Source organism: Canis lupus, chromosome 22 (genome assembly GCF_011100685.1).
Source record: "Canis lupus familiaris isolate Mischka breed German Shepherd chromosome 22, alternate assembly UU_Cfam_GSD_1.0, whole genome shotgun sequence".
Lineage (NCBI taxonomy): Eukaryota > Metazoa > Chordata > Mammalia > Carnivora > Canidae > Canis > Canis lupus.
Genome location: NC_049243.1, coordinates 49,910,194 through 49,933,103, shown reverse-complemented (window position 1 = coordinate 49,933,103; position 22,910 = coordinate 49,910,194). Strand labels below are relative to the sequence as shown.

Below are 22,910 nucleotides of genomic sequence, written 5' to 3'. Positions count from 1 at the left end.
AAGTAGATATGAAAAAAGTCAAACAGAACTTCTAGATATGAAAAATATAACAACTAAAATAAAAAGCTCAGAGGATGGGTAAAATAAATACAACCGAAGAGAATGATAAAAGTATTGTTCAGATATGAAGAACTAACCAGCAGTGTAGCACAGATAGACAAAAAGACAGAAAATATGAAAAGATACTAAGAGACATGGAGGATAGGATGAAAAGCTCCTAGTAGGTCTACTTACACCCCTGAAGGAAAGAACAGAAAGAATGGAATAGACGTGATATCTGAATTGCTAATGGTAGAAATTTTACAGAACTGATAAAAGACATGAATCCACAAATATGGGAAAAGCAACTTATACTAAAGAAAGTAAGAAAAAGAAGGGAAGGAGGAATAAGCCAACATCTAGTCAATATTTTTTAAAGATTTTATTTATCTATTTGAGAGAGAGAAAGAGTGTCTGTGAACAGATGGTAGGGTGTGAGAGGCAGAGGGAGAGGGAGAGAGGGCATCTCAAGCAGAATCCCTGCTGTGTATGGAGCCTGATACAGGGCTCAATCTCAAGACCCTGAGATCATAACCTGAGCCAAAACCAAGAGTCGGATGTTTAACAGACTGAACCACAAGGCACCCTAACACTTAGTCAATATTTTAGTGAAATTTCAGTACAGCAAAGACAAGAGGATCTTAAAAGCAGCCAAAGAAGAAAAGGCAAGTAACCTTGTTTATAGACTGACAATGGAGTTCCCAAAAGCAATAACAGAAGCCAGAAAAAAATGAAATAACTTTGACCAGAAAAAAATGAAATAACATCTTCAAAGTTCTAAGAGAAAATAACTATTAGTCCTGATTTTTCTACCTCACCAAACAAAAAGACATTTTCAAACAAATAAAAACTGTGATTACATCATCAAAACTTTGCTATAGGGGAAACTCTGAAGGAGGCACATCAGAAGAAAGATGATCCCAGAGAGATCTGAGATGTAAAAAAGGGTAATAATGAGCAAGTTAAAGAAATGATGAAGTGGGTAGGTTAATCTAAATAAATGCTGTATATATAAAATAATGACAGCAACAATACAAAATTTGTGAGATTAAAAAGAGATAATTGAAATACTAGGCAAAAATAACATCAATTACAAGGGAGAGGATTGGATTTAAAGTTTTCTAAAATTTGGGGATCCCTGGGTGGCTCAGTGGTTTGGTGCCTGCCTTTGGCCCGGGGTATGATCCTGGAGACCCAGGATTGAGTCCCACATCAGGCTCCCGGCATGGAGCCTGCTTCTCCCTCTGCCTGTGTCTCTGCCTCTCTCTCTGTGTGTGTCTTTCATGAATAAATAAATTTTAAAAATCTTAAAAAAGAAAAAGGTTCCAAACCTCTCTAATTGCAGGTAACTTATCATTAAATAATAATAATAATAATAATAATAATAATAATAATAATAATAAAAAAGTTTTCTAAAATTCTTGTGTTGCCCAGGAAGAAGGTGTAGGTTAATTTTAAGCTTTGTTAAGTATACTGGTAAAATTTCAAGAGTAACCAATGAAAGTTAGAAATACAGTCATAACTTCTAAACTAAGAAAGGAAAACAAGGACTAAGAAATGAAAAAAGTCAAATAATCTTTAAAAGGCAGGAAAGATGAGAGGGAAAAAACACAGAAAGATGAGAAAAATAGAGCAAAAATAATGTAATATTTAAATTTAAATTTTTCAGTAATTACATTAAAAGTAAATCTGGTTGGCTCATTTGGTAGAAGCATGTGACTCTTGATCTCCAGGTTGTGAGTTCAAGCTCCACAATGGGTGTAGAGATAACTTAAAAATAAAATAAAAATAAAAAGTAAGTGGATTAGTGTTCCATTCAGAAGACAGAGATTATCCACAAAGGTATTAAAAAAATTTAAAAACAATAGGAGAAGGGATCCCTGGGTGGCTCAACGGTTTAGCGCCTGCTGTTGGCAAGGGGCGTGATCCTGGAGTCCCGGGATCAAGTCCCGTGTTGGGCTCCCAGCATGGATCCTGCTTCTCCCTCTGCCTGTGTCTCTACCTTTCTCTCTCTCTCTATGTCTATCATGAATAAATAAATAAAATCTTAAAAAAAAACAATAGGAGATATATTTAAAATATACAGATATGGAAAAGTTGAAAGCAAAAGGCTAAAAACAATATACTGGGCAGATGCAAACCAAAAGGAAACTGGTGGATTCATATGAGATCACAGAAACTTTAAAGCAAAACATTTTAGGTGACAAAGAGGGTCAGTGCATAATAATAAGTGATTCAATATACAAGGAAGATACAATAATTCTGAATTTTTATATACTCAATATCATAGGCTCAAACTACAAGTAGCAAAAATTGATAAAACTAAAGGGGGAAATTGGAAAATTATCTATTGGAGCCTAAATTTCAACTAGCCTCTCAATTATTGAGCCCCACCGGGGCTGCCCCCAAATTGGTTCTTTACCGCAGAGAGGAATGCATTCTTTACTGGCTCCTGGTTCAAGAAAGATATGAAAATAGAAATTAAAAAATACTTAGAACTGTGGCACCTGGGTGGCTCAGTCGGTTAAGTGTCTGACTCGTGATTTTGGCTCAAGTCATGATCCCATGGGTTGTGAAATGAAGCCTCACTCCACCTTCTTCATCAGGCTCCTCAATCCTCAGGGAGTTGGGTTGGGATTCTCTCTCCTTCTCCCTCCCTTCCTCCCCCAACTCATGTACGTGTGTACTCACGTTCTCTCTCTCTAATAAATAAATCTTTAAAAAAATACTTAGAGGGATCCCTGGGTAGCTCAGTGGTTTGGCGCCTGCCTTTGGCCCAGGGCACCATCCTGGAGTTCCGGGATCAAGTCCCGCGTCCGGCTCCTGGCATGGAGCCTGCTTCTCCCTCCTCCTGTGTCTCTGCCTCTCTCTCTCTCTCTGTGTCTATCATAAATAATAAATAAATAAATATTTAAAAAAATACTTAGAATCCAATGAGAACAAAAAATATATGTTCTTATAGACTTTTATGGTTAGATTATAATTTTTTATTTTTTACTTTTTCCCTGTCTCACCACCAGCCTTTGAGTCCTCCACATTGGGGACCATGCAATCATCTTTGTTCCCCTCCTTCTTGCCATGGTGCCTGGTTGAGTAGATACTCAATATTTATTTAGATATCCAGTGTCTAAATTTACATATTTAAGCTTAAATATTAAATCAATTTAAGTATTTACCTTAATATCTGCTCACTAAAATAGCAACCCTGGAATCCTGTCTCTATTTATTCCACTCCTACTTTCTTGGCCTCACCCAAGTGTCATGGAAATTCACCAGAAATCTGTATATTACTTGGCTTATTTTCACTGTGTCCCAGCAAGCAGTGGCTTATGCAGTTCTGTATCTCTCACACATTTAACAACAAAAAGAAAAATGTAATGAAGGGAGTGAAGACAGTCTTTTCATCATCCATACTTGGGAAGGTGAGCTGGTAGTGCCATCCTTGACATGAAGGAGCTACTTAAACACAAATTGGATTAGCAGGACAGGCTTAGAGCCTGCAGGAAGGTATTATACACTGCTCCGTGGAAACTCCTATTGTTTTCATTACAAACCCATACTCCACAATGTCAATCAAATGAAAGATTGATTTAGTCTACTAATAAAAAAGAAATAAAAAGAGTTACAAAATGAAGCAAGTTTTAATAGTGCCAAGAAAGTTGATTAGACAATAGTTGAGTTTAGCAAAACTATAATGAAAACATCTGAAATGAAAAAAACGATCTGAAATGAGGTTTTTAAAAAAAGATTTTATTTATTGAGAGGTATAAAGGGAGAGGGAGAAGCAGACTCCCTGCTGATCAAGAAAGCCCCCATGTAGGGCTTGATCCTAGGACCCTGAGATCACGACCTGAGCTGAAGCAGAAACTTAACTGACTGAGCTACCTCCTGAAGTGAGTTTTAACATGTATTTCTTAAGAAATACACTCCCGGAGATCCCTGGGTGACTCAGTGGTTTAGCACCTGCCTTTGGCCCAGGGCATGATCCTGGAGTCCCGAGATCGAGTCCCACATCAGGCTCCCTGCATGAAGCCTGCTTCTCCCTCTGCCTGTGTCTTGGCCTCTCTCTCTCTGTGTTCTCTCATGAATAAATAAATAATATCTTTTAAAAAAAAGAAAAGAAAAAGAAACTCCCTAAAAATGGTCTCTACTCCATCTTGTTCATCAAAAAGACTAATATTCAATAAGAAATATGATTAAAAGGGCAGCCCCGGTGGCGCAGCGGTTTAGCACCACCTGCAGCCTGGGGTGTGATCCTGGAGATCCGGGATCGAATCCCATGTCAGGCTTCCTGCATGGAGCCTGCTTCTCCCTCTGCCTGTGTCTCTGCCTCTCTCTCGCTCTCTCTGAATAAATAAATAAATAAATAAATAAATCTTTAAAAAAAAAGAAAAAAAAGAAATATGATTAAAAGATGACCTCAACAAAGAAAAAATAATATATGTGTGATATGTGAGAAGTTTCAGATGTATCTGGGCATTTCAAATGAATCGAAGTCCCTAAATCTATTTAGACTTAATCTAATTAGATTAACAATCCCAGGACAGTACAAGAATTTGCAGTGGTGAATACAAATCTCCCATCAGTAATCTCTGAGAAACCATCAGGTCACAAAGATGACAAAAGATAAAGAAAAGCCAAGGTATAAATTTGCCAAGAAAGAAAAAAAAGTTTAATTATGGGATTATGCAGACAGGTGAACTTGAGGCTGATTCCTGGCAAAAATTCTAGGAGATTCAAATCTTGGTTCTGTATTTAATGGCACTGTGATCTTGGACATATTTGAAAACTGCTGCAAGGATTAAATGAGATAATACATAAAAAGCATTTAAAATAGGGATGCCTGGGTGGTTCAGCGGTTGAGCGTTTGCCTTTGGCTCAGGGCGTGATCCTGGAGTCCAGAGACTGAATCCCACATCGGGATCCCTGCATGGAACCTGCTTCTCCCTCTGCCTATGTCTCTGCCTCTCTCTCTGTGTCTCTCATGAATAAATAAACAAAATCTAAAAAAAAAAAAAGGATTTACTATAACACCTCCTATATAGAAAATTCTTGGTAAATGGTAGCTATTACTATTTTTCTATCTCCAGCACTTCAAAATGAAGACAGCTAGGTACTGTCTGAGTAAGGGGTCTTCAGGATCAAGTCTCATCTGCTTAACTTCGTTTTTGTGGCAAGGTGTTAAGTGCAGGGGGAGAAGGCATTTCTAGGCAGTTAATTGGGATGGTATCTTTATTTTGAAATGGCATTAGATAAAAATCTCTTGTAAATCCTTATGAAAAGATTGGATTTTAGGAGCATTAGGTGATTGAATAACCAAACTCACAGTACTGATTCATAAAATTGACCTCTCCATGCCTTAGTTTCTATCTGTAGAAACAGTATAGTAGTACCATACTGGGTTTTTATGCAAATTAAAGCTCTTAGAACAGTGCCTGGCATTTAGTCAGCATTATACAAATAAAACATGAACAGAAGCTTCTAGTTGCATGCTTTTGCAGTACTTGGCTCCAACCTCTTCAACACTTCCATCAAAAACTTGTTACATTTTCATATGATATGCTGGTCAAATTTTCAAATGCTATAAATAATGGATGATGGAATCAAAATAAAAAAAGATCTTGATAGGCAAGGTAGAAATGAAATAAAACATATGAGATAAAATTAAGTCCTGGATAGAGATCTTAAGAAAAATTTTTTTACAAGCTGAGCAATTAATGGGAAGTTTAACTGCATTAAGAGAACCGGAGTGTCCTGATGAAGACATTGTCTGGATATAGACCCAAAGATGGCAGGCATAGCCTGCCCATCAGGAATTCCTTCCTCCCTTTCCTTAGCTTCCTCGTCCTCATAAGTAGAGGCTCTGGGTACAAGGATGCGCTTGAGAACACAGGTGAACACTAAGGAAATGTGAGGCAAGAATGGACCATATTTCCAACTTATTTGGGTGGCAGAAAACATCCTCTGGTTGATATGGGAAGATAGCCTCAAGATTTGTGAATGTAATTAGAAGTTTATCAGGGTACCTAATGGCTCACTGTGCTACATGCTAAAATAAATTCTCCTCTAATCATGATTACTATAGGATTTATCTAATCTATTTCCTATAGGAAATCAAGCTACTCCCAGGCATTTTATCAAACTTTTCTTCATAATAATCCCTGTCTCTGACAAAAGAAGATTTTGTCATCCCACAGTATAGATAAGAAATTGAGGCAAAGAAGTAAAGTGAATTGCCCTGGGTCACAAAGAACTGAAATTACAATTTAGTATCTAATCTTAGAGCGCACTACATGATATTTGGAAGGGAGCATATTGGAAGCACATTATATCCTCCAAGAAAAGGCCTATTTACCTTAATCTTTGGGAAAAAGAAGATTAATTGTATTTTCCTTGGGGCATGCCAAAGATGTCGAGGAGGCTCTTTAGATTCCACATGCTTATTCTAATCCTTTTCCAAATACTTGGAAAGTCTTGATTTGACCATTAGGAAGATGTTGGAAGTTAACTTTGTCTTTTTTTTTTAATTAAGGCAAATATTTGTTTGCTAGACTCTCCAAAGAAAGCAACTAATCAAGAAAGCTGTACAGTACAGCCATGCTATTTCAGATAACTTTAGACAAGAAAGTGTCCAGATAGGCATAAATCCAGATGGCTATCTCCCTCTATCACCCAGCCCTACAATTTATTCCCAGACAACGTCACTCTCTAGGGACTAGATAGAAAAAGGTCAAGTAGGGCAGCCGCGGTGGTGCAGTGGTTTAGCGCCGCCTGCAGCCCAGGGCATGATCCTAGAGACCCGGGATCGAGTCCCGCATCGGGCTCCCTGCATGGTGCCTGCTTCTCCCTCTGCCTGTGTCTCTGCCTCTCTCTCTAGCTGTGTCTCTATGAATAAATAAATAAAATCGTTAAAGAAAAAAAATCTTTAAAAAAAAAAGGAAAAAGGTCAAGTAAAAACAAGGTTTTAACTTCAAAAGTTCCATACAAAGAGAACTTATTGTTAGAATGATTTACACTTAATTATTTCACCTAAATACTAAACAAATCCATCTTAATTATAAAAACCTGGAAAATGAAGTTAAGTATACCAAATGAAACAAAAAGCATCCATTATGCCACCACCCAGGAAGAACCTCTTGTACCTGTTACAACGGGATACTTTTTAAGGCTCAGTCCTCTCTGGTCAGGCCATGAGGGAATCAGCCAAAAGCTGCAACCCTAAGGTTCTGCATGTAGTTTCCCTTAAATTAAGTAAGAAAAATGGTGACTTATTTGTAAAAGTCTATCTTTTATTTTCTTGGCACTTGTCCCAGAAAAGATAAAGCTATTTCTCAATATTAAAATTAAATAAATTCCTGGGGCATCTGGGTGGCTCAGTCACTTGAGTGTCCAGCCCTGTTCAGCTTAGGTCTTGATCTCAGGGTCCTAAGTTCAAGCCCTGCATTGGGCTCTAGGGTGGAGCCTACTTAAAAAAAGAAATAAATTCCTAGTTGCGTCTTTCTGGTCTAAAAGATTTATATCATAATTCTCAGATTAAACTCATTTGCCCTAAGTGGTAAATTGTATAGCCAAAATAGATTGTCTTATCTCTTTATCAATATATACACATAGTCACATATACTGAAGGTCATGATTTTAAGTATATTTTGGTTGGGTTCTTCCTTTCTCTTGGAGAAAAGAGACACATTCAGAACCCATAGGAAGACTGGGTCAAGAATATATTAGTAATAGCAAAAGGTGAGGGTGGTAGCATCTTTTCAATTAGTGAGCAATGTTACCAAGACAGCACCAAATTTCAATCCACTTCTTTTTCCTGTCCTAAGGAAAAATCATGCTATTACCTTTTTATTCATAGCCACACCATCCTCGCAGTCGAGCACCGCACAATCTACATTCAGGAAGGGAATCTTCTTTATTTTCTTCTCATCATTTCCAGGTACATAGAGCACTGCCCTCCGGGGAACGTACCTGTGATTGGATGAGGAACTGTACCCAAGCCTGGGCACATCAGCTACCAGAAATGGTTTCCTGCAGGAGACATAATTGGGGTTAGTCTAGAATAGAATCTATTTACAAATTTTTGAAAAACTATATTTTAATGCAAAATAAAACGGGAAACATGATTATTTTAATTTCAGCAGATCACAATCACATATAACTAGGAAAACAATAATAACAGAAATAACCAAGAAACAAAATGTCCTTTTGGCTACAGTTTAAAAAATATATAGCGCTGTTTATTGAGACAATCTTCAGACAAAAGAAGGAGTGTGTACCTATTTCATCTTGGAAAAACATTCCAGTATTAATATATTATCCAGATAGTATCCATGAACAGAGAGAAAATAAATTTATATCCAGAAGGTCCTAAGTAACTATCTATAATTATTAGAAAACAGAAGCAGAAAATAAACAACCTATATAAACATTAGTCTATGGCCCTCTCCCTGCCAATGAGTCTAAAATCGGCAAATAAGTGATTGAAGTTCAGTTTTAACAACAGATAAGGATGCTTGGCTACTCTGTAAGGGAGCAAAAAAGATAATGAATGGGAAAAGATCACTACTAGCTCTGGAATGGAAGGCAACTTCATTACTGAAAACTTCAGGTCCTTCATCAATAAAAATAATACTAATTTTGCAGGTTGTTGAGAGGGTTGAGTTAAAGAAAATAAGGCACATGAAGCACCCAGTAAGGGCCTGGAAGATGTGGTGGTACGCTTTCCAGGAGTACAGACAGTTGTTATTCTTTTTTTTTTTTTTTTTTTTTTGACAGTTGTTATTCTTAGTGGAGAAACTAGGTGTCAGTGGCCCCTGCCTGCTTCTGACACCTGCTCTCTCCTTCCATTCCCTACTGGACTCAGTTTAGGCTCTTGTGGAAATAAGAGGAGTTAGCCAGAAGCTTGTTTGGCTCATTACAGCCCTCACCCCTAACCTGGTCCATACTTTGGAGCTGGGAAAGCTATGGTTTAGCCCATAACATATGGTAAAGGAAGGTGAGATCAGGACCAGCTACGTTATTTTTGGGCCCAGTCTACAATTAAAATATAGGCCCTTGTTCAAAATGTATTAGGAATTTTAAGATTGGTGACAGAAGAACATCAAACCAAGCCCCAGACCCTTTTAAGCACAGGGCCATATGTGACTGTCCAGATGACATATCTACAAAGCCAGCCCTCCCCACGACAGACAAGCTATATATGTCATGAAGTGCCCAGTTAAGGAAAGGTTAAAGCCACAGCAAGCCAGAAGCACCCTAATGTTTTACTCTGCCCTGAGTACACAGCATCATCCTTTCCAAATATATATCAGCTCTACTTTTCATGAAAACTCCCTTTTTGGAAGTTATCCTAAGTTAATGCCATCAAGTATTTTACATGGATGTAACATTTTGCCATGATTAGGGTACCTTGTGAAAATGAATCTCAAGAAAAATCATTCATTCTTTGGTGGTCTGTCAATTTTGTGTGTGACTCCTCATTCCTTCTTGTAGCCAACCTAAATACACTATAAAATTTGAGTCTGGGTCTTATTTTCCACAGCATAAGCATTACGCTACATGAGGTATGGCGAGATACAAATGGATTTTAAAAGTGGTGCATGTGTTGGGATGCCTGGGTGGCTCAGTTGGTTGGGCATCTGACTCGGTTTTGGCTCAGGTCATGATCTCAGAGTTGTGAGATCAAGTCCTGAGTTGGGCTCCATGCTCAGTGGAAAGTCTGCTTGGGATTCTCTTTCTCCCTCTGTCCCTCCCTAATGCATGCACTCGCGTGCGCTCTTTCTCTCTCTCCCTGAAATAAATAAAATCTTTTTAAAAAACTGTACAAGTTTTATAAGACATTTTATTTAATATAAAATGCATTTTGAAAGAATATATTATGGTGAGCTAACTGAAGAAAACTGAAACACCTGTCATTGCTGTGCACTGACTAAAAATATCTGGTTTATCTTTTAAAAGTGAGAAAATATAATGATGTAACAGCAAGAATCATATTTTACTTATTCATACTGGAATCCAAAATTTGCAATGTATCCATTTCCTTAAAATTGGTAAAAGTAATTAAACAAGATGAAATCTTATTTACCAGGAAATGCTTGGGGTCAAAATTACTCTTCATCAGAATTTGTTGTAACTGCACGTGTAAAACCCAAATAGAGGATTGAGAATGGCTCTAGTAGAAAGAGCTTCAGTGGTCCTTCCTAGATCTCTCACTTCACCTGACAGAGTAAATGTCTGGACACATCTGTTTATTGGCAACCGACAGTCATTTAATGAAAACTGAGCTTTCTTCCACGTGAAATAGCTTCTGACCACCATTTCAGCTCCAGCCACTGTGGTCTCCAAGCTACACTATTTGAATCTCAAGCCTGAGCTCCCAGCTATAGCTCATGTTGTAAATCATATCACCATCATGCTAAGCACTTGAGTAAATCTTTCCTAGCACATTTATATGAAGTGTAATTTTAAAACAGATGATCGGGATCCCTGGGTGGTGCAGCGGTTTGGCGCCTGCCTTTGGCCCAGGGCGGGATCCTGGAGACCCAGGATCGAATCCCACGTCAGGCTCCCGGTGCATGGAGCCTGCTTCTCCCTCTGCCTATGTCTCTGCCTCTCTCTCTCTCTCTCTCTCTGTGACTATCATAAATAAATAAAATAAATTAAAACAGATGATCACTTAAAAAAATCTGCCACTGTTAATGTTTCTGGTTTCCCAGATAGTCTTCTATAATCATTAAAATATTATTTTGCTCATCTCCTGGTCAAAAACTGTCAACAGTTCCTCACTACCTATATGATTAAGTTCACTCTCAGCTGATATTCCTTTTCTCAACTTATATCCCGTTATTCCCATTCAGTAAGTATCTTAGGAAACTTAGATTTTGATCATCTCTAGAACATGCCACAGTCACTGTTTCCAGAGTACCTTTGCTTCTGCTGTGCTTCTGCTGGAAAAGTCTTCCCTTTCAGTTTATTAGAATATTAAGGATCCTTCAAGTTCAGTTCAAATTCCACTCTGAATCTTGAGGCTTTCTTGACTATTATTTAAACTCTCTCATCTTGGGGCAGCCCTGGTGGCTCAGCGGTTTAGCGCCGCCTTCGGCCCGGGGTGTGATCCTGGAGACCCAGGATCGGGTCCCACATTGGGCTCCCTGCATGGAGCCTGCTTCTCCCTCTGCCTGTGTCTCTGCCCCTCTCTTTCTGTGTGTCTCTCATGAATAAATAAAATCTTTAAAAAAAATTAAAAAAAAAACTCTCTCATCTTAAACTCTTACAGCATTTATCAATCATAACCAAACCAGAACCAGCAAAGGACTGCTATCAAGGCTGCTACTAAGGCTAAAGTTCTGCTATCAAGCTAAAGTTAATTAAGATGGCAGAAGAGTTCTGGAAAAGCAACTGATGATACAAATCAAAAGACCTAAAAAGTTTTCTACTTTTTGACCCGGTAATTTTAAGTTGTTTGACAAAATTCCTTTTGGAAATTGTTATAGACCGAATGTCTGTGACTCCCTAAAATTCATATGTTGAAATGTAATCCCCAGTGTATTTGGAGGTGGGACCTTTGGGAGGTGATTAAGTCCTGAGGGTTTTGCCCTTAGAAAAGAGGCCCTAGAGAGCTCCCTGTTCCTTTATGCCATGTGAGGACATGGTAAAAAGACTGAAGTCTACAATCAGGATGTGAGTCCTCATCAGACACCCAATCTGTCAGAGCCTTGATCTTGGATTTCCCAGCCTCCAGTACTATGAGAAATACATTTCTGTTGTTTACCAGTCACCCAATCTATGGTATCCTTCTATAACAGCTGGAACGAACTAATAGACCGGAATCTATCTTAAGAAAATAATTAGAAATAAGACTAGAGGGGTGCTTGGGTGGCTCAGTTGGTTAAGCATCTGCCTTCAGCTCAGGTCATTAGCCAGGGTCCTGCGATTGAGCCCCACATTGGGCTCCCTGGTCACAGAGAGTCTGCTTCTCCCTCTCCCTCTGCTGCTCCCCCCGCTTGTGCTTTCTCTCTCAAACAAATAAATAAAATCATGGGATCCCTGGGTGGCGCAGCGGTTTGGCGCCTGCCTTTGGCCCAGGGCGCGATCCTGGAGACCCGGGATCGATTCCCATGTCGGGCTCCCGGTGCATGGAGCCTGCTTCTCCCTCTGCCTGTGTCTCTGCCTCTCTCTCTCTGACTATCATAAATAAATAAAATTATGGATCGAATCCCACATCGGGCTCCCGGTGCATGGAGCCTGCTTCTCCCTCTGCCTGTGTCTCTGCCTCTCTCTCTCTCTGACTATCATAAATAAATAAAAATTAAAAAAAAAAAAGAAACTGAAAACCACTTTTAGGTCCAACAGTAGGATGAATTATAGTATATATATTCAAGGAATATGATGCTATTGTTAAGAATTAAGTTTATAAAAATATTTAATGTTAAGGTAGTTACTGCTATTTTTAAACAGAGGATATAACATTATATATACAATAACATTTCAAATTGTAAAAAAATGCAAGGGAAAATATCGGAAAGGAAAGACACCAAAATGTTATGAGGGATACCTCTGAACTGTAGAGTTTGGGATTAAGATTTTTCTGCTTCTGCACATTTGTTCCTATTTTGCATATTTACTAGAAGAAGCATTACTCCTTTTTTAAAAAATTCATTTTTTAAGGTTTTACTTATTTAAGTAATTTCTACACCCAATGTGGGGCTCGAACTCACGACCCCAAGATCAAGAGTCACATGCTCTTCTGACTGAGCCAGCCAGATGCTCCTTTAAAAAATCTCTTCTAGGGGGATCCCTGGGTGGCTCAGCGGTTTAGCACCTGCCTTTGGCCCAGGGCGTGATCCTGGGGTCCTGGGATCGAGTCCCGTGTCGGGCTCCCGGCATGGAGCCTGCTTCTCCCTCTTCCTATGTCTCTGCCTTTCTCTCTCTCTATCATAAATAAATAAATAAATCTTAAAAAAAAATCTCTTCTATAACTGGCTTAAAACAAATCAATAAAATCACCCAAAAGGTCTCAAATGGCTTCATAATATAGTAGAAAAGATGGACTATATGCAATTTAGGATATCTGACCATTTTTGACTTACAAAAATAGCCATTTTATATGGTTCAATCCAATACCGTGATTGGCATTCAGAAGATGGGATGAGAAGCAAGCCATCATGCAGCCTCAGTGGCACAGCAGTTTAGCGCCACCTGCAGCCTGGGGCGTGATCCTGGAGACCTTAGATCTAGTCCCACATGGGGCTCCCTGCATGGAGCCCACCTCTCCCTCTGCCTGTGTCTCTGCCTCTCTGTCTCTCTGTCTCTCTGTCTCTCTCTCTTGTTCTGTGTGTCTCTATGAATAAATAAATAAAATCTTAAAAAAATTTTTTATCTTAAAAAAAAAAAAAGAAGCAAGCCACCATGTCACTCTAAGTGTTAATTCCCTCTTCAGTAAGAAGCAACAGATAGCTATATGTTGCTATATCTTATACAGGGGAGAGTTCACCACAAGCAGTAAAGCATCATGCACTTAGCTATTATGATTATCTGAAACTTGTCACTCATGTTCAATGCTGGTCAGCACAGCCCTAAATCAGGAATCTTGTCTCCAGCACCCTCTTCCACTAGGTCTTGAGTTCTATGAGGGAGAGAAAGGCCTATGTCTCCTCCACACTGCTCAGCACAGGGCTTTACACACAAGGAGACAAACAATTCCTGTTACCGTATCATCTAAAAAAGCCAGCAATCCAGAGGTGGGTATGTAGGACAGATTTGCAACCACAGTGTCTTTATTCTTCTTGTGGAAGAGTCAAGTTTTAGTGGTGATTATAGGCAGGAGGTCATTTTTATTCCCTCTTTCCTTTGCCATCCTGGAAACTCTAATCCGACCCATAGTCTGTTGCTTCTTTTTCCATATTTATCCCCTCCTTTCCATAAACACAGTGTTAACAGGCTAGTTTATTTAGGGCCTCATTAACCTAGACCTAGATGACTATGGAAGCCTCTTATCAATCTTGCCTTCCACTATACTCTTTCATTTATTCGTTTGTTCATTTGTTCACTTATTCAGCAAGCACTGATTAAGCACCTACGGAGAGACCTACACTGGGTCACCACTAGCATATGTCAGGTCCTTCTCTGCAAATAAGAAAAGAGGGCCCCCTGGCACCTTCCAGCAGGTAGAAGGGCAAAACGACACCTCCTACTTCTGAGGCAACATGCTTTGGTGAGTGGAGATACACTGAAGCTCAGTCCTGACACATGCCTCTCTGTAGGCACCCCCCGATCAGGGCATACCTCCACACAACTGTATGTAGGGGCTCTGACTCACTCTGTGCTGAGTGCAGTGGGGAGGTGGCACAAAAGAAACAGGACATGCCCCGAAGGTCCAGGGAAGAACACCCAAACAATGGTCCGCAAGCAGCTCAGGAAGTCTAAAGTACATAATGAAGCTCCAGAGAAAAAGATCAAAGGCAGTAAAACTGGAATAATGAAAAGGAGAAAGGTATAGAGAGGGTTCGGGTTTCAGGTTCTGTTGCAGACTCTGAGGTTCAGGAGGGGGCTGTTGCTGGGTAGGTGGCAGAAGCCCATCTCAGCTTCCTCAAGCCTCTCTCTCATCCCTATACTGCTTCTGTGTCCTTTCCTTCCCCATCTCCGGCTGTTTCAAAATCTGTTCCACACTTGAGTTGTGCTCAGCACTGACTATTGTGTATGAATACAATTGTAGTAGGTGACAAGAGCTAACTTAATTTTATCTTACATATTTGGAGTTAGGGCCTCTTGATAGTCAACATGTAAATGTATTCAAACAATATGCAAAACAGGGCTTAAGAGGCGTTGAAAAAAATCTGGTAGCCTTATGGTGAGTTCTCTCTACAGAGGGACCTTCTTTTGGATGTAAAATATCCCTTGGCAGGTCCAAGGGTTCTTTTGGCTGGAAGGGGGCCCTCCTGGCCCTCCTTTCCTCCTCTACCTGGTAAATTTTTATAAGCCACTTATATAACTAAAGGTACCCCTAATGCTGCAGGGGTTTCCCACCTGGGATTCAATATAACCATCACTCGGGGACCTTTTAAAAATGGTCAGGAGTACCTAGGTGGCTCAGTTGGTTGAGTGACTCTTGATTTCAACTCAGGTCATGGTCTCAGGATGGAGACCCGCATAGAGCTCTGTGCTCAGTGGGGAGTCTGCTTGGGATTCTCTCTCTTCCTTTACCTCTGCCCCCCACCCTGCTCACACACTCTTTCTCTAAATTAAATAACTAAAAAAATTTTTTTTAAAAAAAGGTCAAAATTGGAATGCCTGGGTGGCTCAGCGGTTGAATGTCTGTCTGCCTTTGGCTCAGGGCATGATCCTGGAGTCCCAGGATCGAGTCCTTTATCGGGCTTCCTGTATGGAGCCTGCTTCTCCCTCTGCCTCTATCTCTGCCTCTCTATGTCTTTCATGAATAAATAAATAAAATATTTTAAAAATAAATAAATAAATAAATAAATAAATAAAAATTTAAAAAGTCAAGATCAAAACCACAATGAGCATCACCTCATACCAGTCAGAATGGCTAAAATTAACCAGTTAGGAAACAACAAATGTTGGTGAGGAAGCTACACTGCTGGTAGAAATGCAAGCTGGTGCAGCCACTCTGGAAAACAGTATGGAGATTCCTCAAAAAGTTAAAAATAGAACTACCCTAGATCCAGCAATTGCACTGCTAGGTATTTGCCCCAAAGATATAAGTGTAGTGCTCCAAAGGGGCACCTGCACCCCAATGTTTATAGCAGCAATGTCCATAATAGCCAGACTATGGAAAGAGCCCAGATGTCCACTGACAGATGAATAAGGAAGATGTGATCCATATATGTAATGGAATACTACTCAGCCACCAAAAAAATGAAATCTTGCCATTTGCAATGACATGGATGGAACTAGAGGGTACTATGCTAAGTGAAATAAGTAAATCAGAGAAAGACAATTATCAAGATATCACTCATGTGGAATTTAAGAAACAAAACAGAGGAGCATAGGGGAAGGGAGGGAAAAATAAAATAAGACAAAATCAGGGAAGGAGACAAACCATAAGGGACTCTTAACCATAGGAAACAAACTGGGGGTTGCTGGAGGGGAGAGGGGTAGGGGATGCGGTAACTGGGTGATGGGCATTAAGGAGGGCATGTGATATAATGAGCACTGGGTGTTATTTACAACTGATGAGTCATTGACCTCTACCTCTAAAACTAGTAACACACTATATGTTAATTAGCCCCATCCAGCATAATCAAATTCAATTCATTGGTAATAGGGCCAGGCTCTCTCAAATATATATATTTGAGCTAAGTCCTTGTGAATTATGTGAGGTGTTGCTGCAGACCAGTACTACTGGTCTCTTACCTGTCCTCATGTGAGAATTTCCCATCTCTCATAATAGCATCTACTATCGTCATATGGGAGCTTGTTAGAAATGCAGAATCTGCCCCCCCTCCCCAAGTCCCTCTGAATCAGAAACTACATATTAACAAATCTCCAGGGGCTGCTTATCACATGGAAGTCTGAGAACCACTGCTCTAGGCTGATTCAATTTGGGAGCATGTTGAAATCATCTGGGGAACTTGCAGATATGCTGTCATTAAAGCTCCAGGCACAGAAAATTTGGTGTCATTGGTCTGGGGTAAGGCCTAGGCTCTGGGACTTCTAAAAGCTCTCTATATGGAGGTCTTCTGAGGAGGACCAATGTGTAGCCACTATCTTAATACAGGAAATTTTGCCCCAACAAAAATTTCTCAAGTCATGTGCTACTGCTATACATAAGTAGATGCCAGGAAAAGAATAAGATCATAACTGAAAATGTAGCAAACTTAGAAAAAAAAATCCATGTTTAAAGAAAAGTTGTTCTAGTAAAAAAAAATTAACACACCAACTGCTAACAATATTTGAAATAAGAGCAATACTCAAATGAGCTAATAGCCATATTAAGATCTACAATTTGGTACGCAACTTCTATACCCAACTTAGTGGTGTCTTTATCTAGCTGATAGCTAGTACAGATGTCCCTATAGTAGCTGCCCATCACAATCACCCAAGGAACAAAGAAAAAGAAAAAAACCCTAGGCCACACTCCCCAACCCAATGAAATAAGAGCACAGCGGTGAGTTTCAAGCATCAGTGTTTCTTTAAAGCTTCCAGGGAAAGTCCAAAGTGCAGCCAAGGAAGAGAACTTCTGCACTACCATTTGCAAGGACAACCAAAATGTCTAATTGGTCCTAGAAAGGACTAAAGGTTGCTGGACTTCACCAGTTGCCAGAACTGAATCCTACCATATTTAGGCAGGGGAGCTGGGTACCAACTATGCAAATTATCCTACTAATCAAATGGCTGGGGAATGATAATTTTGAGAGGAGTGAGGAAAACCTTCTTGGCCTAGAAATCATGATGTTCTACATCCCCCACTCACTGAACCAGTAGCCATCACCTGCAGGGGCTTGAAAGTGGTGTGGGGTGAACAGGAAGTCTCTGCTATACTAGGCACTTCAAACTAGAGTCTTAGATCAAGTCCACAGTGAAATAAAAAGTTTGCCTTTGTTTTTAAAGATTTTATTTATTTATTCATGAGAGAGAGAGAGAGAGAGAGAGAGAGAGAGGCAGAGACACAGGCAGAAGGAGAAACAGGCTCCATGCAGGGAGCCCGACGTGGGACTTGATCCTGGGTCTCCAGGATCACACCCTGGACTGAAGGCAGTGCTAAACCGCTGAGCCACCCAGGCTGCCCCATAAGTTTGCCTTTGTTAACAGAAAAGGAAGTCTCATTTCCAGTAGCTGGAGGGGCTGAACCTGCAGCTCCCAGGAAGCCGAGTGAGAAAGGATGGGGGACTTAAAAGTAAGCAAAATCCCTGCCACCAACAGGACCCAAGACGAGCATACTATATTCTTGCTTAGTAGTTCCTTTTCTTTTCTTTTCTTTTTTTTTTTTTAAGATTTTATTTATTTATTCATGAAAGACACAGGCAGAGAAAGAAGCAGGCTCCATGCAGGGAGCCTGATGAGGGCTCGATCCCAGGACCCTGGGATCACGACCTGAGCCGAAGGCAGACGTTCCACCGCTGAGCCACCTGGGCGTCCCAGCTTAGTAGTTCCTCATGACCCATGATACTGAGGTAACAAAATTAGTTAAATTTCGCTACAGCGAATACTGGTGCCTCTGATTCTGGGTTCAGGTATACTGCTGAATTTTTTTTTTTTAAGATTTTATTTATTTATTTGAGAGACAGAGAGAGAGCATGCATGTAAGACAGAAAGCACAAGCAGGGGAGAGAGAGAGGGAGAAGCAGACTCCCTGCTGAACAGGGAGCCTGATGCAGGACTCACACCCATGACCCTGGGATCACGATCTGAGCTGAAGGCAGATGCTTAGCCAAATGAATGCCCAGGCGCCCATAACTGCTGAGTCTTATCTGCTTTGTATTTTCCAAGGAGTCACATCTTCCTCTACTTGGAGCCAATTTAATTCAAATTTACAATTTTTGCAAAAATCACAGTCATCTGAATAGATGCAGAAAAGAGCAACTGACAACATTTTTAATGATAAAAACATAGAAATGAAAAACATAAAAATGAACTAGATTTGAAGGGAAACTTCCAAATCTTGAAAAAGAAAGACTAAAGACTAAACTGAAGGCAGTAGAGACAGAATCCCAAGTTAACAAATAACAATCACCCAGCCTCTAGTTTCCTGAGAACCCACCAGTGCTCCACCAAAGTGTCCAAACTCATGCTGTTTTGCTTTTGAAGTTATAACAAACTCATATTCCAAGAAGAGCCCTGTATATCAGATACTTTTACAAATGCTGGGCCAACTGACTATTGGTCTATTTAACAAATGTATTTTTATTTAGGTGAAATGTGTTTATACAGCAATTGGAGTTTTTAAAACAGCAATTTGATTTTATTTTATCATATTTAATTTTTGTTAGAAAATTTGACAGGCTTTTCAAAGTTGGAGAAGGGAGGATTTTTTTTTTTTTTTTAAAGATTTATTTATTTGAGAGAGACATTGCAAGTGTGAGGAGGAGCAGAGGAAGAGAGAGAATCTCAGATTCCTCACTGGGCAGGGAGCCGAAATGGGGCTTGATCCTACAACCCCATCATGACCTGAGCTGAAATCAAGAGCTGTACACTTAACCAACTAAGCCACCCAGGTGTCTCAGGAAGGTAGGATTTTATGTCAGTATACACAGGTCCGGGACTGGGGCCTGTTGGCTGGATGCTGCTTTCAATCCCAGTTCTGATTCTAGTTATCATCAGACAATTAGTGATCACTAGGGGGCCAGACCCCTGGAAAAAATACAAAGATAAAGAGAGTTTCTGCGATTCTCAGAAACTGACCACTCAGACTCTGTCAGGAGGCTGAGGCATTGAGGGGCCAGAGTCCCTGACGAGATAGGGAGAATATGACCACATAGAATAGGAAGCAGGGAGGACTTGGGGGTGTGGAGAAGCCCGTAGATGCCCTCTGTGTCCTGGGAAACATCCCAAGGAAGCAAGCCACCTCCCTAGGAAGCAAGAGCTACAGGAACTTGGCATTAGAAGAATTTTCTGCTATATTCTGTAAGTAGGAGGCTGAGGTAGGTTCTCTTCCAGTTGCCCCTCTTCCACCATCTTAAGTCAGAGGTACCTTTCCTTGGGTCCCTGCAACACCAGGAGCTGAGGCCAGGGCCTCAGTACTGACTCTGATGAGACAGTCACAAGTAGGTCAGTGGAAACTGGAGGAAGAAATGCTCTCCTCATACTGGGGTCAGGTTTGCAGAGGTGAAGGCTGGGAACCCACAGGGCCAGTGAAAGGTAGCCCTAGCTCCCTGCCAGGACCCCACAGATTCTGCCTTGGAAGCATACCTGGGCTTGCTCATCAGGACCCTGCTGCTTGGCCTAGTTCTCATCGTGGTCAGTAGACCACCAGCTGCTAGAGCACTTCAGAGCATTCCTGCTAATTAGAAACTTCTGCTTCTCAGCCTTACCCCCCCAACTAGTTGTTCCATGGCACAGATGCCAGCTGGCTGGTTCCTCCTGCCCTCAAGCTGCTTGCCCAGACTTGACTCCTTTCCTCTGGCCTGGGCAGATGAGGCTGTGGAGTGCCCTGATGCTGGGTCCCACCCAAATTATAACCAATGCAGATAGAGAAGAAGTTTGCCTGAGCGCAGTCAAGTGTCCAGATCCACAGCGTGGGATGGGCAGAGCAGGACTGAGGGATTACGCCTGAGCTGGTCTCTTCACAAGCAGCAGAAGGTCTCTGAAAGCTAATGTGGGGTAAAATATGATGATCAAGGTCCAGGGACCCTCCCTCAGTATTCCATGTCTTCTGCTTGACCCTGATCCTTGACCCAAGATGCCCTTGCCTCACCCATGGATGCCCTCCATAAGCACCACAGGCTGGCGAGCTCAACAACTTTCAAGGACTTCTAATGTTTCCATTGTCACATCCCTACTATCATTTCATAAACACAAATGTTTTGAGCCCATAAGTTTTTTTTTAAAGATGTTATTATTTATTCATGAGAATATACAGAGAGGAGACAGAGAGAGAGGCAGAGGCACAGGCAGAGGGAGAAGCAGGTTCCATGCAGGGAGCCCGACGTAGGACTCGATCTGGGGTCTCCAGGGTCATGCCCTGGGATGAAGGCAGGCGCTAAACCACTGAGCCACCCGGGCTGCCCGATCCCATAAATTTGGAATCTAATACTTTCTCGGAATCATCTAAATAGCAGGCTATCCAGGGTTGCCTGGGTAGCTCAGCTGGTTAAGTGTCCAACTTCTGATTTCAGCTCATGACCTCGGGGTTGTGAGATCGAGCTCCACATTGGGCTCTGTAATGGGCATGGAGCCTGTAGGGCTTGTTTGAGATTCTCTCTGCCCTCCCCCTCTCCTTCTCTAAAAAAATAAATACAAGAAAGAAAAGAAAAGAAAGAAGGAAAGAAAGAAAGAAAGAAAAGAAAGAAAGAAAGAAAGAAAGAAAGAGAAAGAAAGAAAGAAAGAAAGAAAGAGAAAGAAAGAAAGAAAAGAAACAAAGAAAAGAAACAAAGAAAGAAAGAAAGAAATAGGGGCACCTGGGTGGCTCAATTGGTTAAATGTCCGACTCTTGATTTCAGCTCAGGTCATGCATAATCTAAGGGTCATGAGATCAAGCCCCATGTTGGGCTCCACACTTAGCATGCAGTCTGCTTCTCCCTCTCCCTCTGCTCCTCCCCCTGCTCACACACTCTCTTTCATATGTAAATAAATAAGTGGGTAGGTAAATAAGTAAGTAAATGGCAGTCCAGACTTAACCAAGTGCAGATAAGAACTTTTTGATTCAAGACTTATCATCATCCCATGTCCTCTCTGCTCCTCTCCAGTCTCCTCCTCACATCACAGCCAGGCTGGACCTTTACAAGTGTCGATGAGATCATGGTATTTCTTTTTTTTTTTTTTTTAATTTTTATTTATCTATGATACTCACACAGAGAAAGAGAGAGAGAGAGAGAGAGGCAGAGGGAGAAGCAGGCTCCATGCACAGAGAGCCCTATGTGGGATTCGATCCCAGGTCTCCAGGAGAGCGCCCTGGGCCAAAGGCAGGCGCCAAACCGCTGCGCCACCCAGGGATCCTGAGATCATGGTATTTCTCTGCTCCAAATACTTTAATGGCTTTCAGATGTTCTCTCATTAAAACCCAAATACCTTACCCTGGCCAACAAGGGCCTGGCTGCTGTGACCTGTCCATCCCTCTCTGCTACTAGCCTTGGTCAAGGGATCTTCCCCCAGTTCCCTGAATGAGCCTCATTTTTCCTGTCTGCCTCAGAAGCTTCCCATGCTATCCCCTCTGGAAGTTTCTTCTCCTGGATCCTAGCATGTCTAGTTCCCTCATCAAGTCTAAATGTTATCTCCTCAGCAAAGGCTTCCCCAACCTCTTAATACTAAATCAAACTCCTTCTGTGACCCTCTACTCCAGATTCCTGTCTATTCATTTCATAGACTTTCCCCTTTTGAAGTGAATTATTAGCCTGTTGACTTGTCTCTTGTCTTCCTTCCACAAAACTGACAAGAGTTTTTTTCATTTCAGGTATCCCATCCTTCTTATTTGGCAGGAAAGAAGTAGGCAACCCAATGGTCCTTAAAAGCAAGGGTGAGCACACATGGCACAGTGTGGCCACTGAGATGCTAAAGACAAGCCTTGGAGCCTTGAGGAATGAGGCAAAGATGGAGGACAGTGAAGACTTCCCTCATCCCAGTAGTGGCAAAGGAGGGAGGTGGCCGAGGATGGTGGTGCCAGGAGCCTGGGAGCTGGGGGCAGCAGGAGGGTGTCTTGGCCTGACTTGGGCTGTGTTTTCAGGTGTTTGTCACTGCCCACTTTCCAAGCCCAACTCTCCAGCCTGCCCACATCCCTTTCAGAAATTCCTTTTCTGCCCAAGTCAGTCCCAGCTGGTATTGGCCATTTACAACTCTACACACCCAAGGCACAGGATTCTGGTGAGCAAGCACCTGCTTTGCGTTGTGTACTCAGCACTGAGCCTCCCATATTTAGGGACTCAGGAAATGCAAGCTGAATGCAGGGAAGAACAAACTCAGGGCTAGCTGGGTGGTGAGAAAGGGCCACATATTTCCACTTGCCTCTGTCCCTCAAGGGCTAACGAGGAGAGCAGGCATAGGTGCTTGCTTACCTGACTTAGTTGGTAGAGCATGCAACTCTGATCTCAGGGTTATGGGTTCAAGTCCCATATTGGGTGTAGAGATTACTTAAAAATAAAATCTTAGAAAAAGGATAATAGGGAAATGGTCATTGTAATGCTCTGCAGATTTCATCAAATTTTCTTTCCAAAAGGTACTAATTCTACTCCCACTAGCAGTACAGGAGCCCAGGCTCCTGA

At 41.2% G+C, this 22,910-nt stretch overlaps 1 protein-coding gene across 9 annotated transcripts in view; it reads right to left on the bottom strand.

Annotated features, from left to right (window-relative positions):
- CLYBL (citramalyl-CoA lyase) overlaps positions 1 to 22,910 on the bottom strand; it is a 298,522-nt gene that overhangs the window by 137,490 nt on the left and 138,122 nt on the right. For all 9 annotated transcript variants that reach the window (XR_005376521.1, XM_038569953.1, XM_038569951.1 and 6 more), the window contains exon 2: positions 7,881 to 8,067. Coding sequence is in view for 8 of the 9 variants with exons in the window: in XM_038569953.1 (XP_038425881.1) it covers positions 7,881 to 8,067 (187 nt within the window). In the remaining variant the exon portion in view is untranslated. The remainder of the gene's footprint in view (positions 1 to 7,880; positions 8,068 to 22,910) is intronic.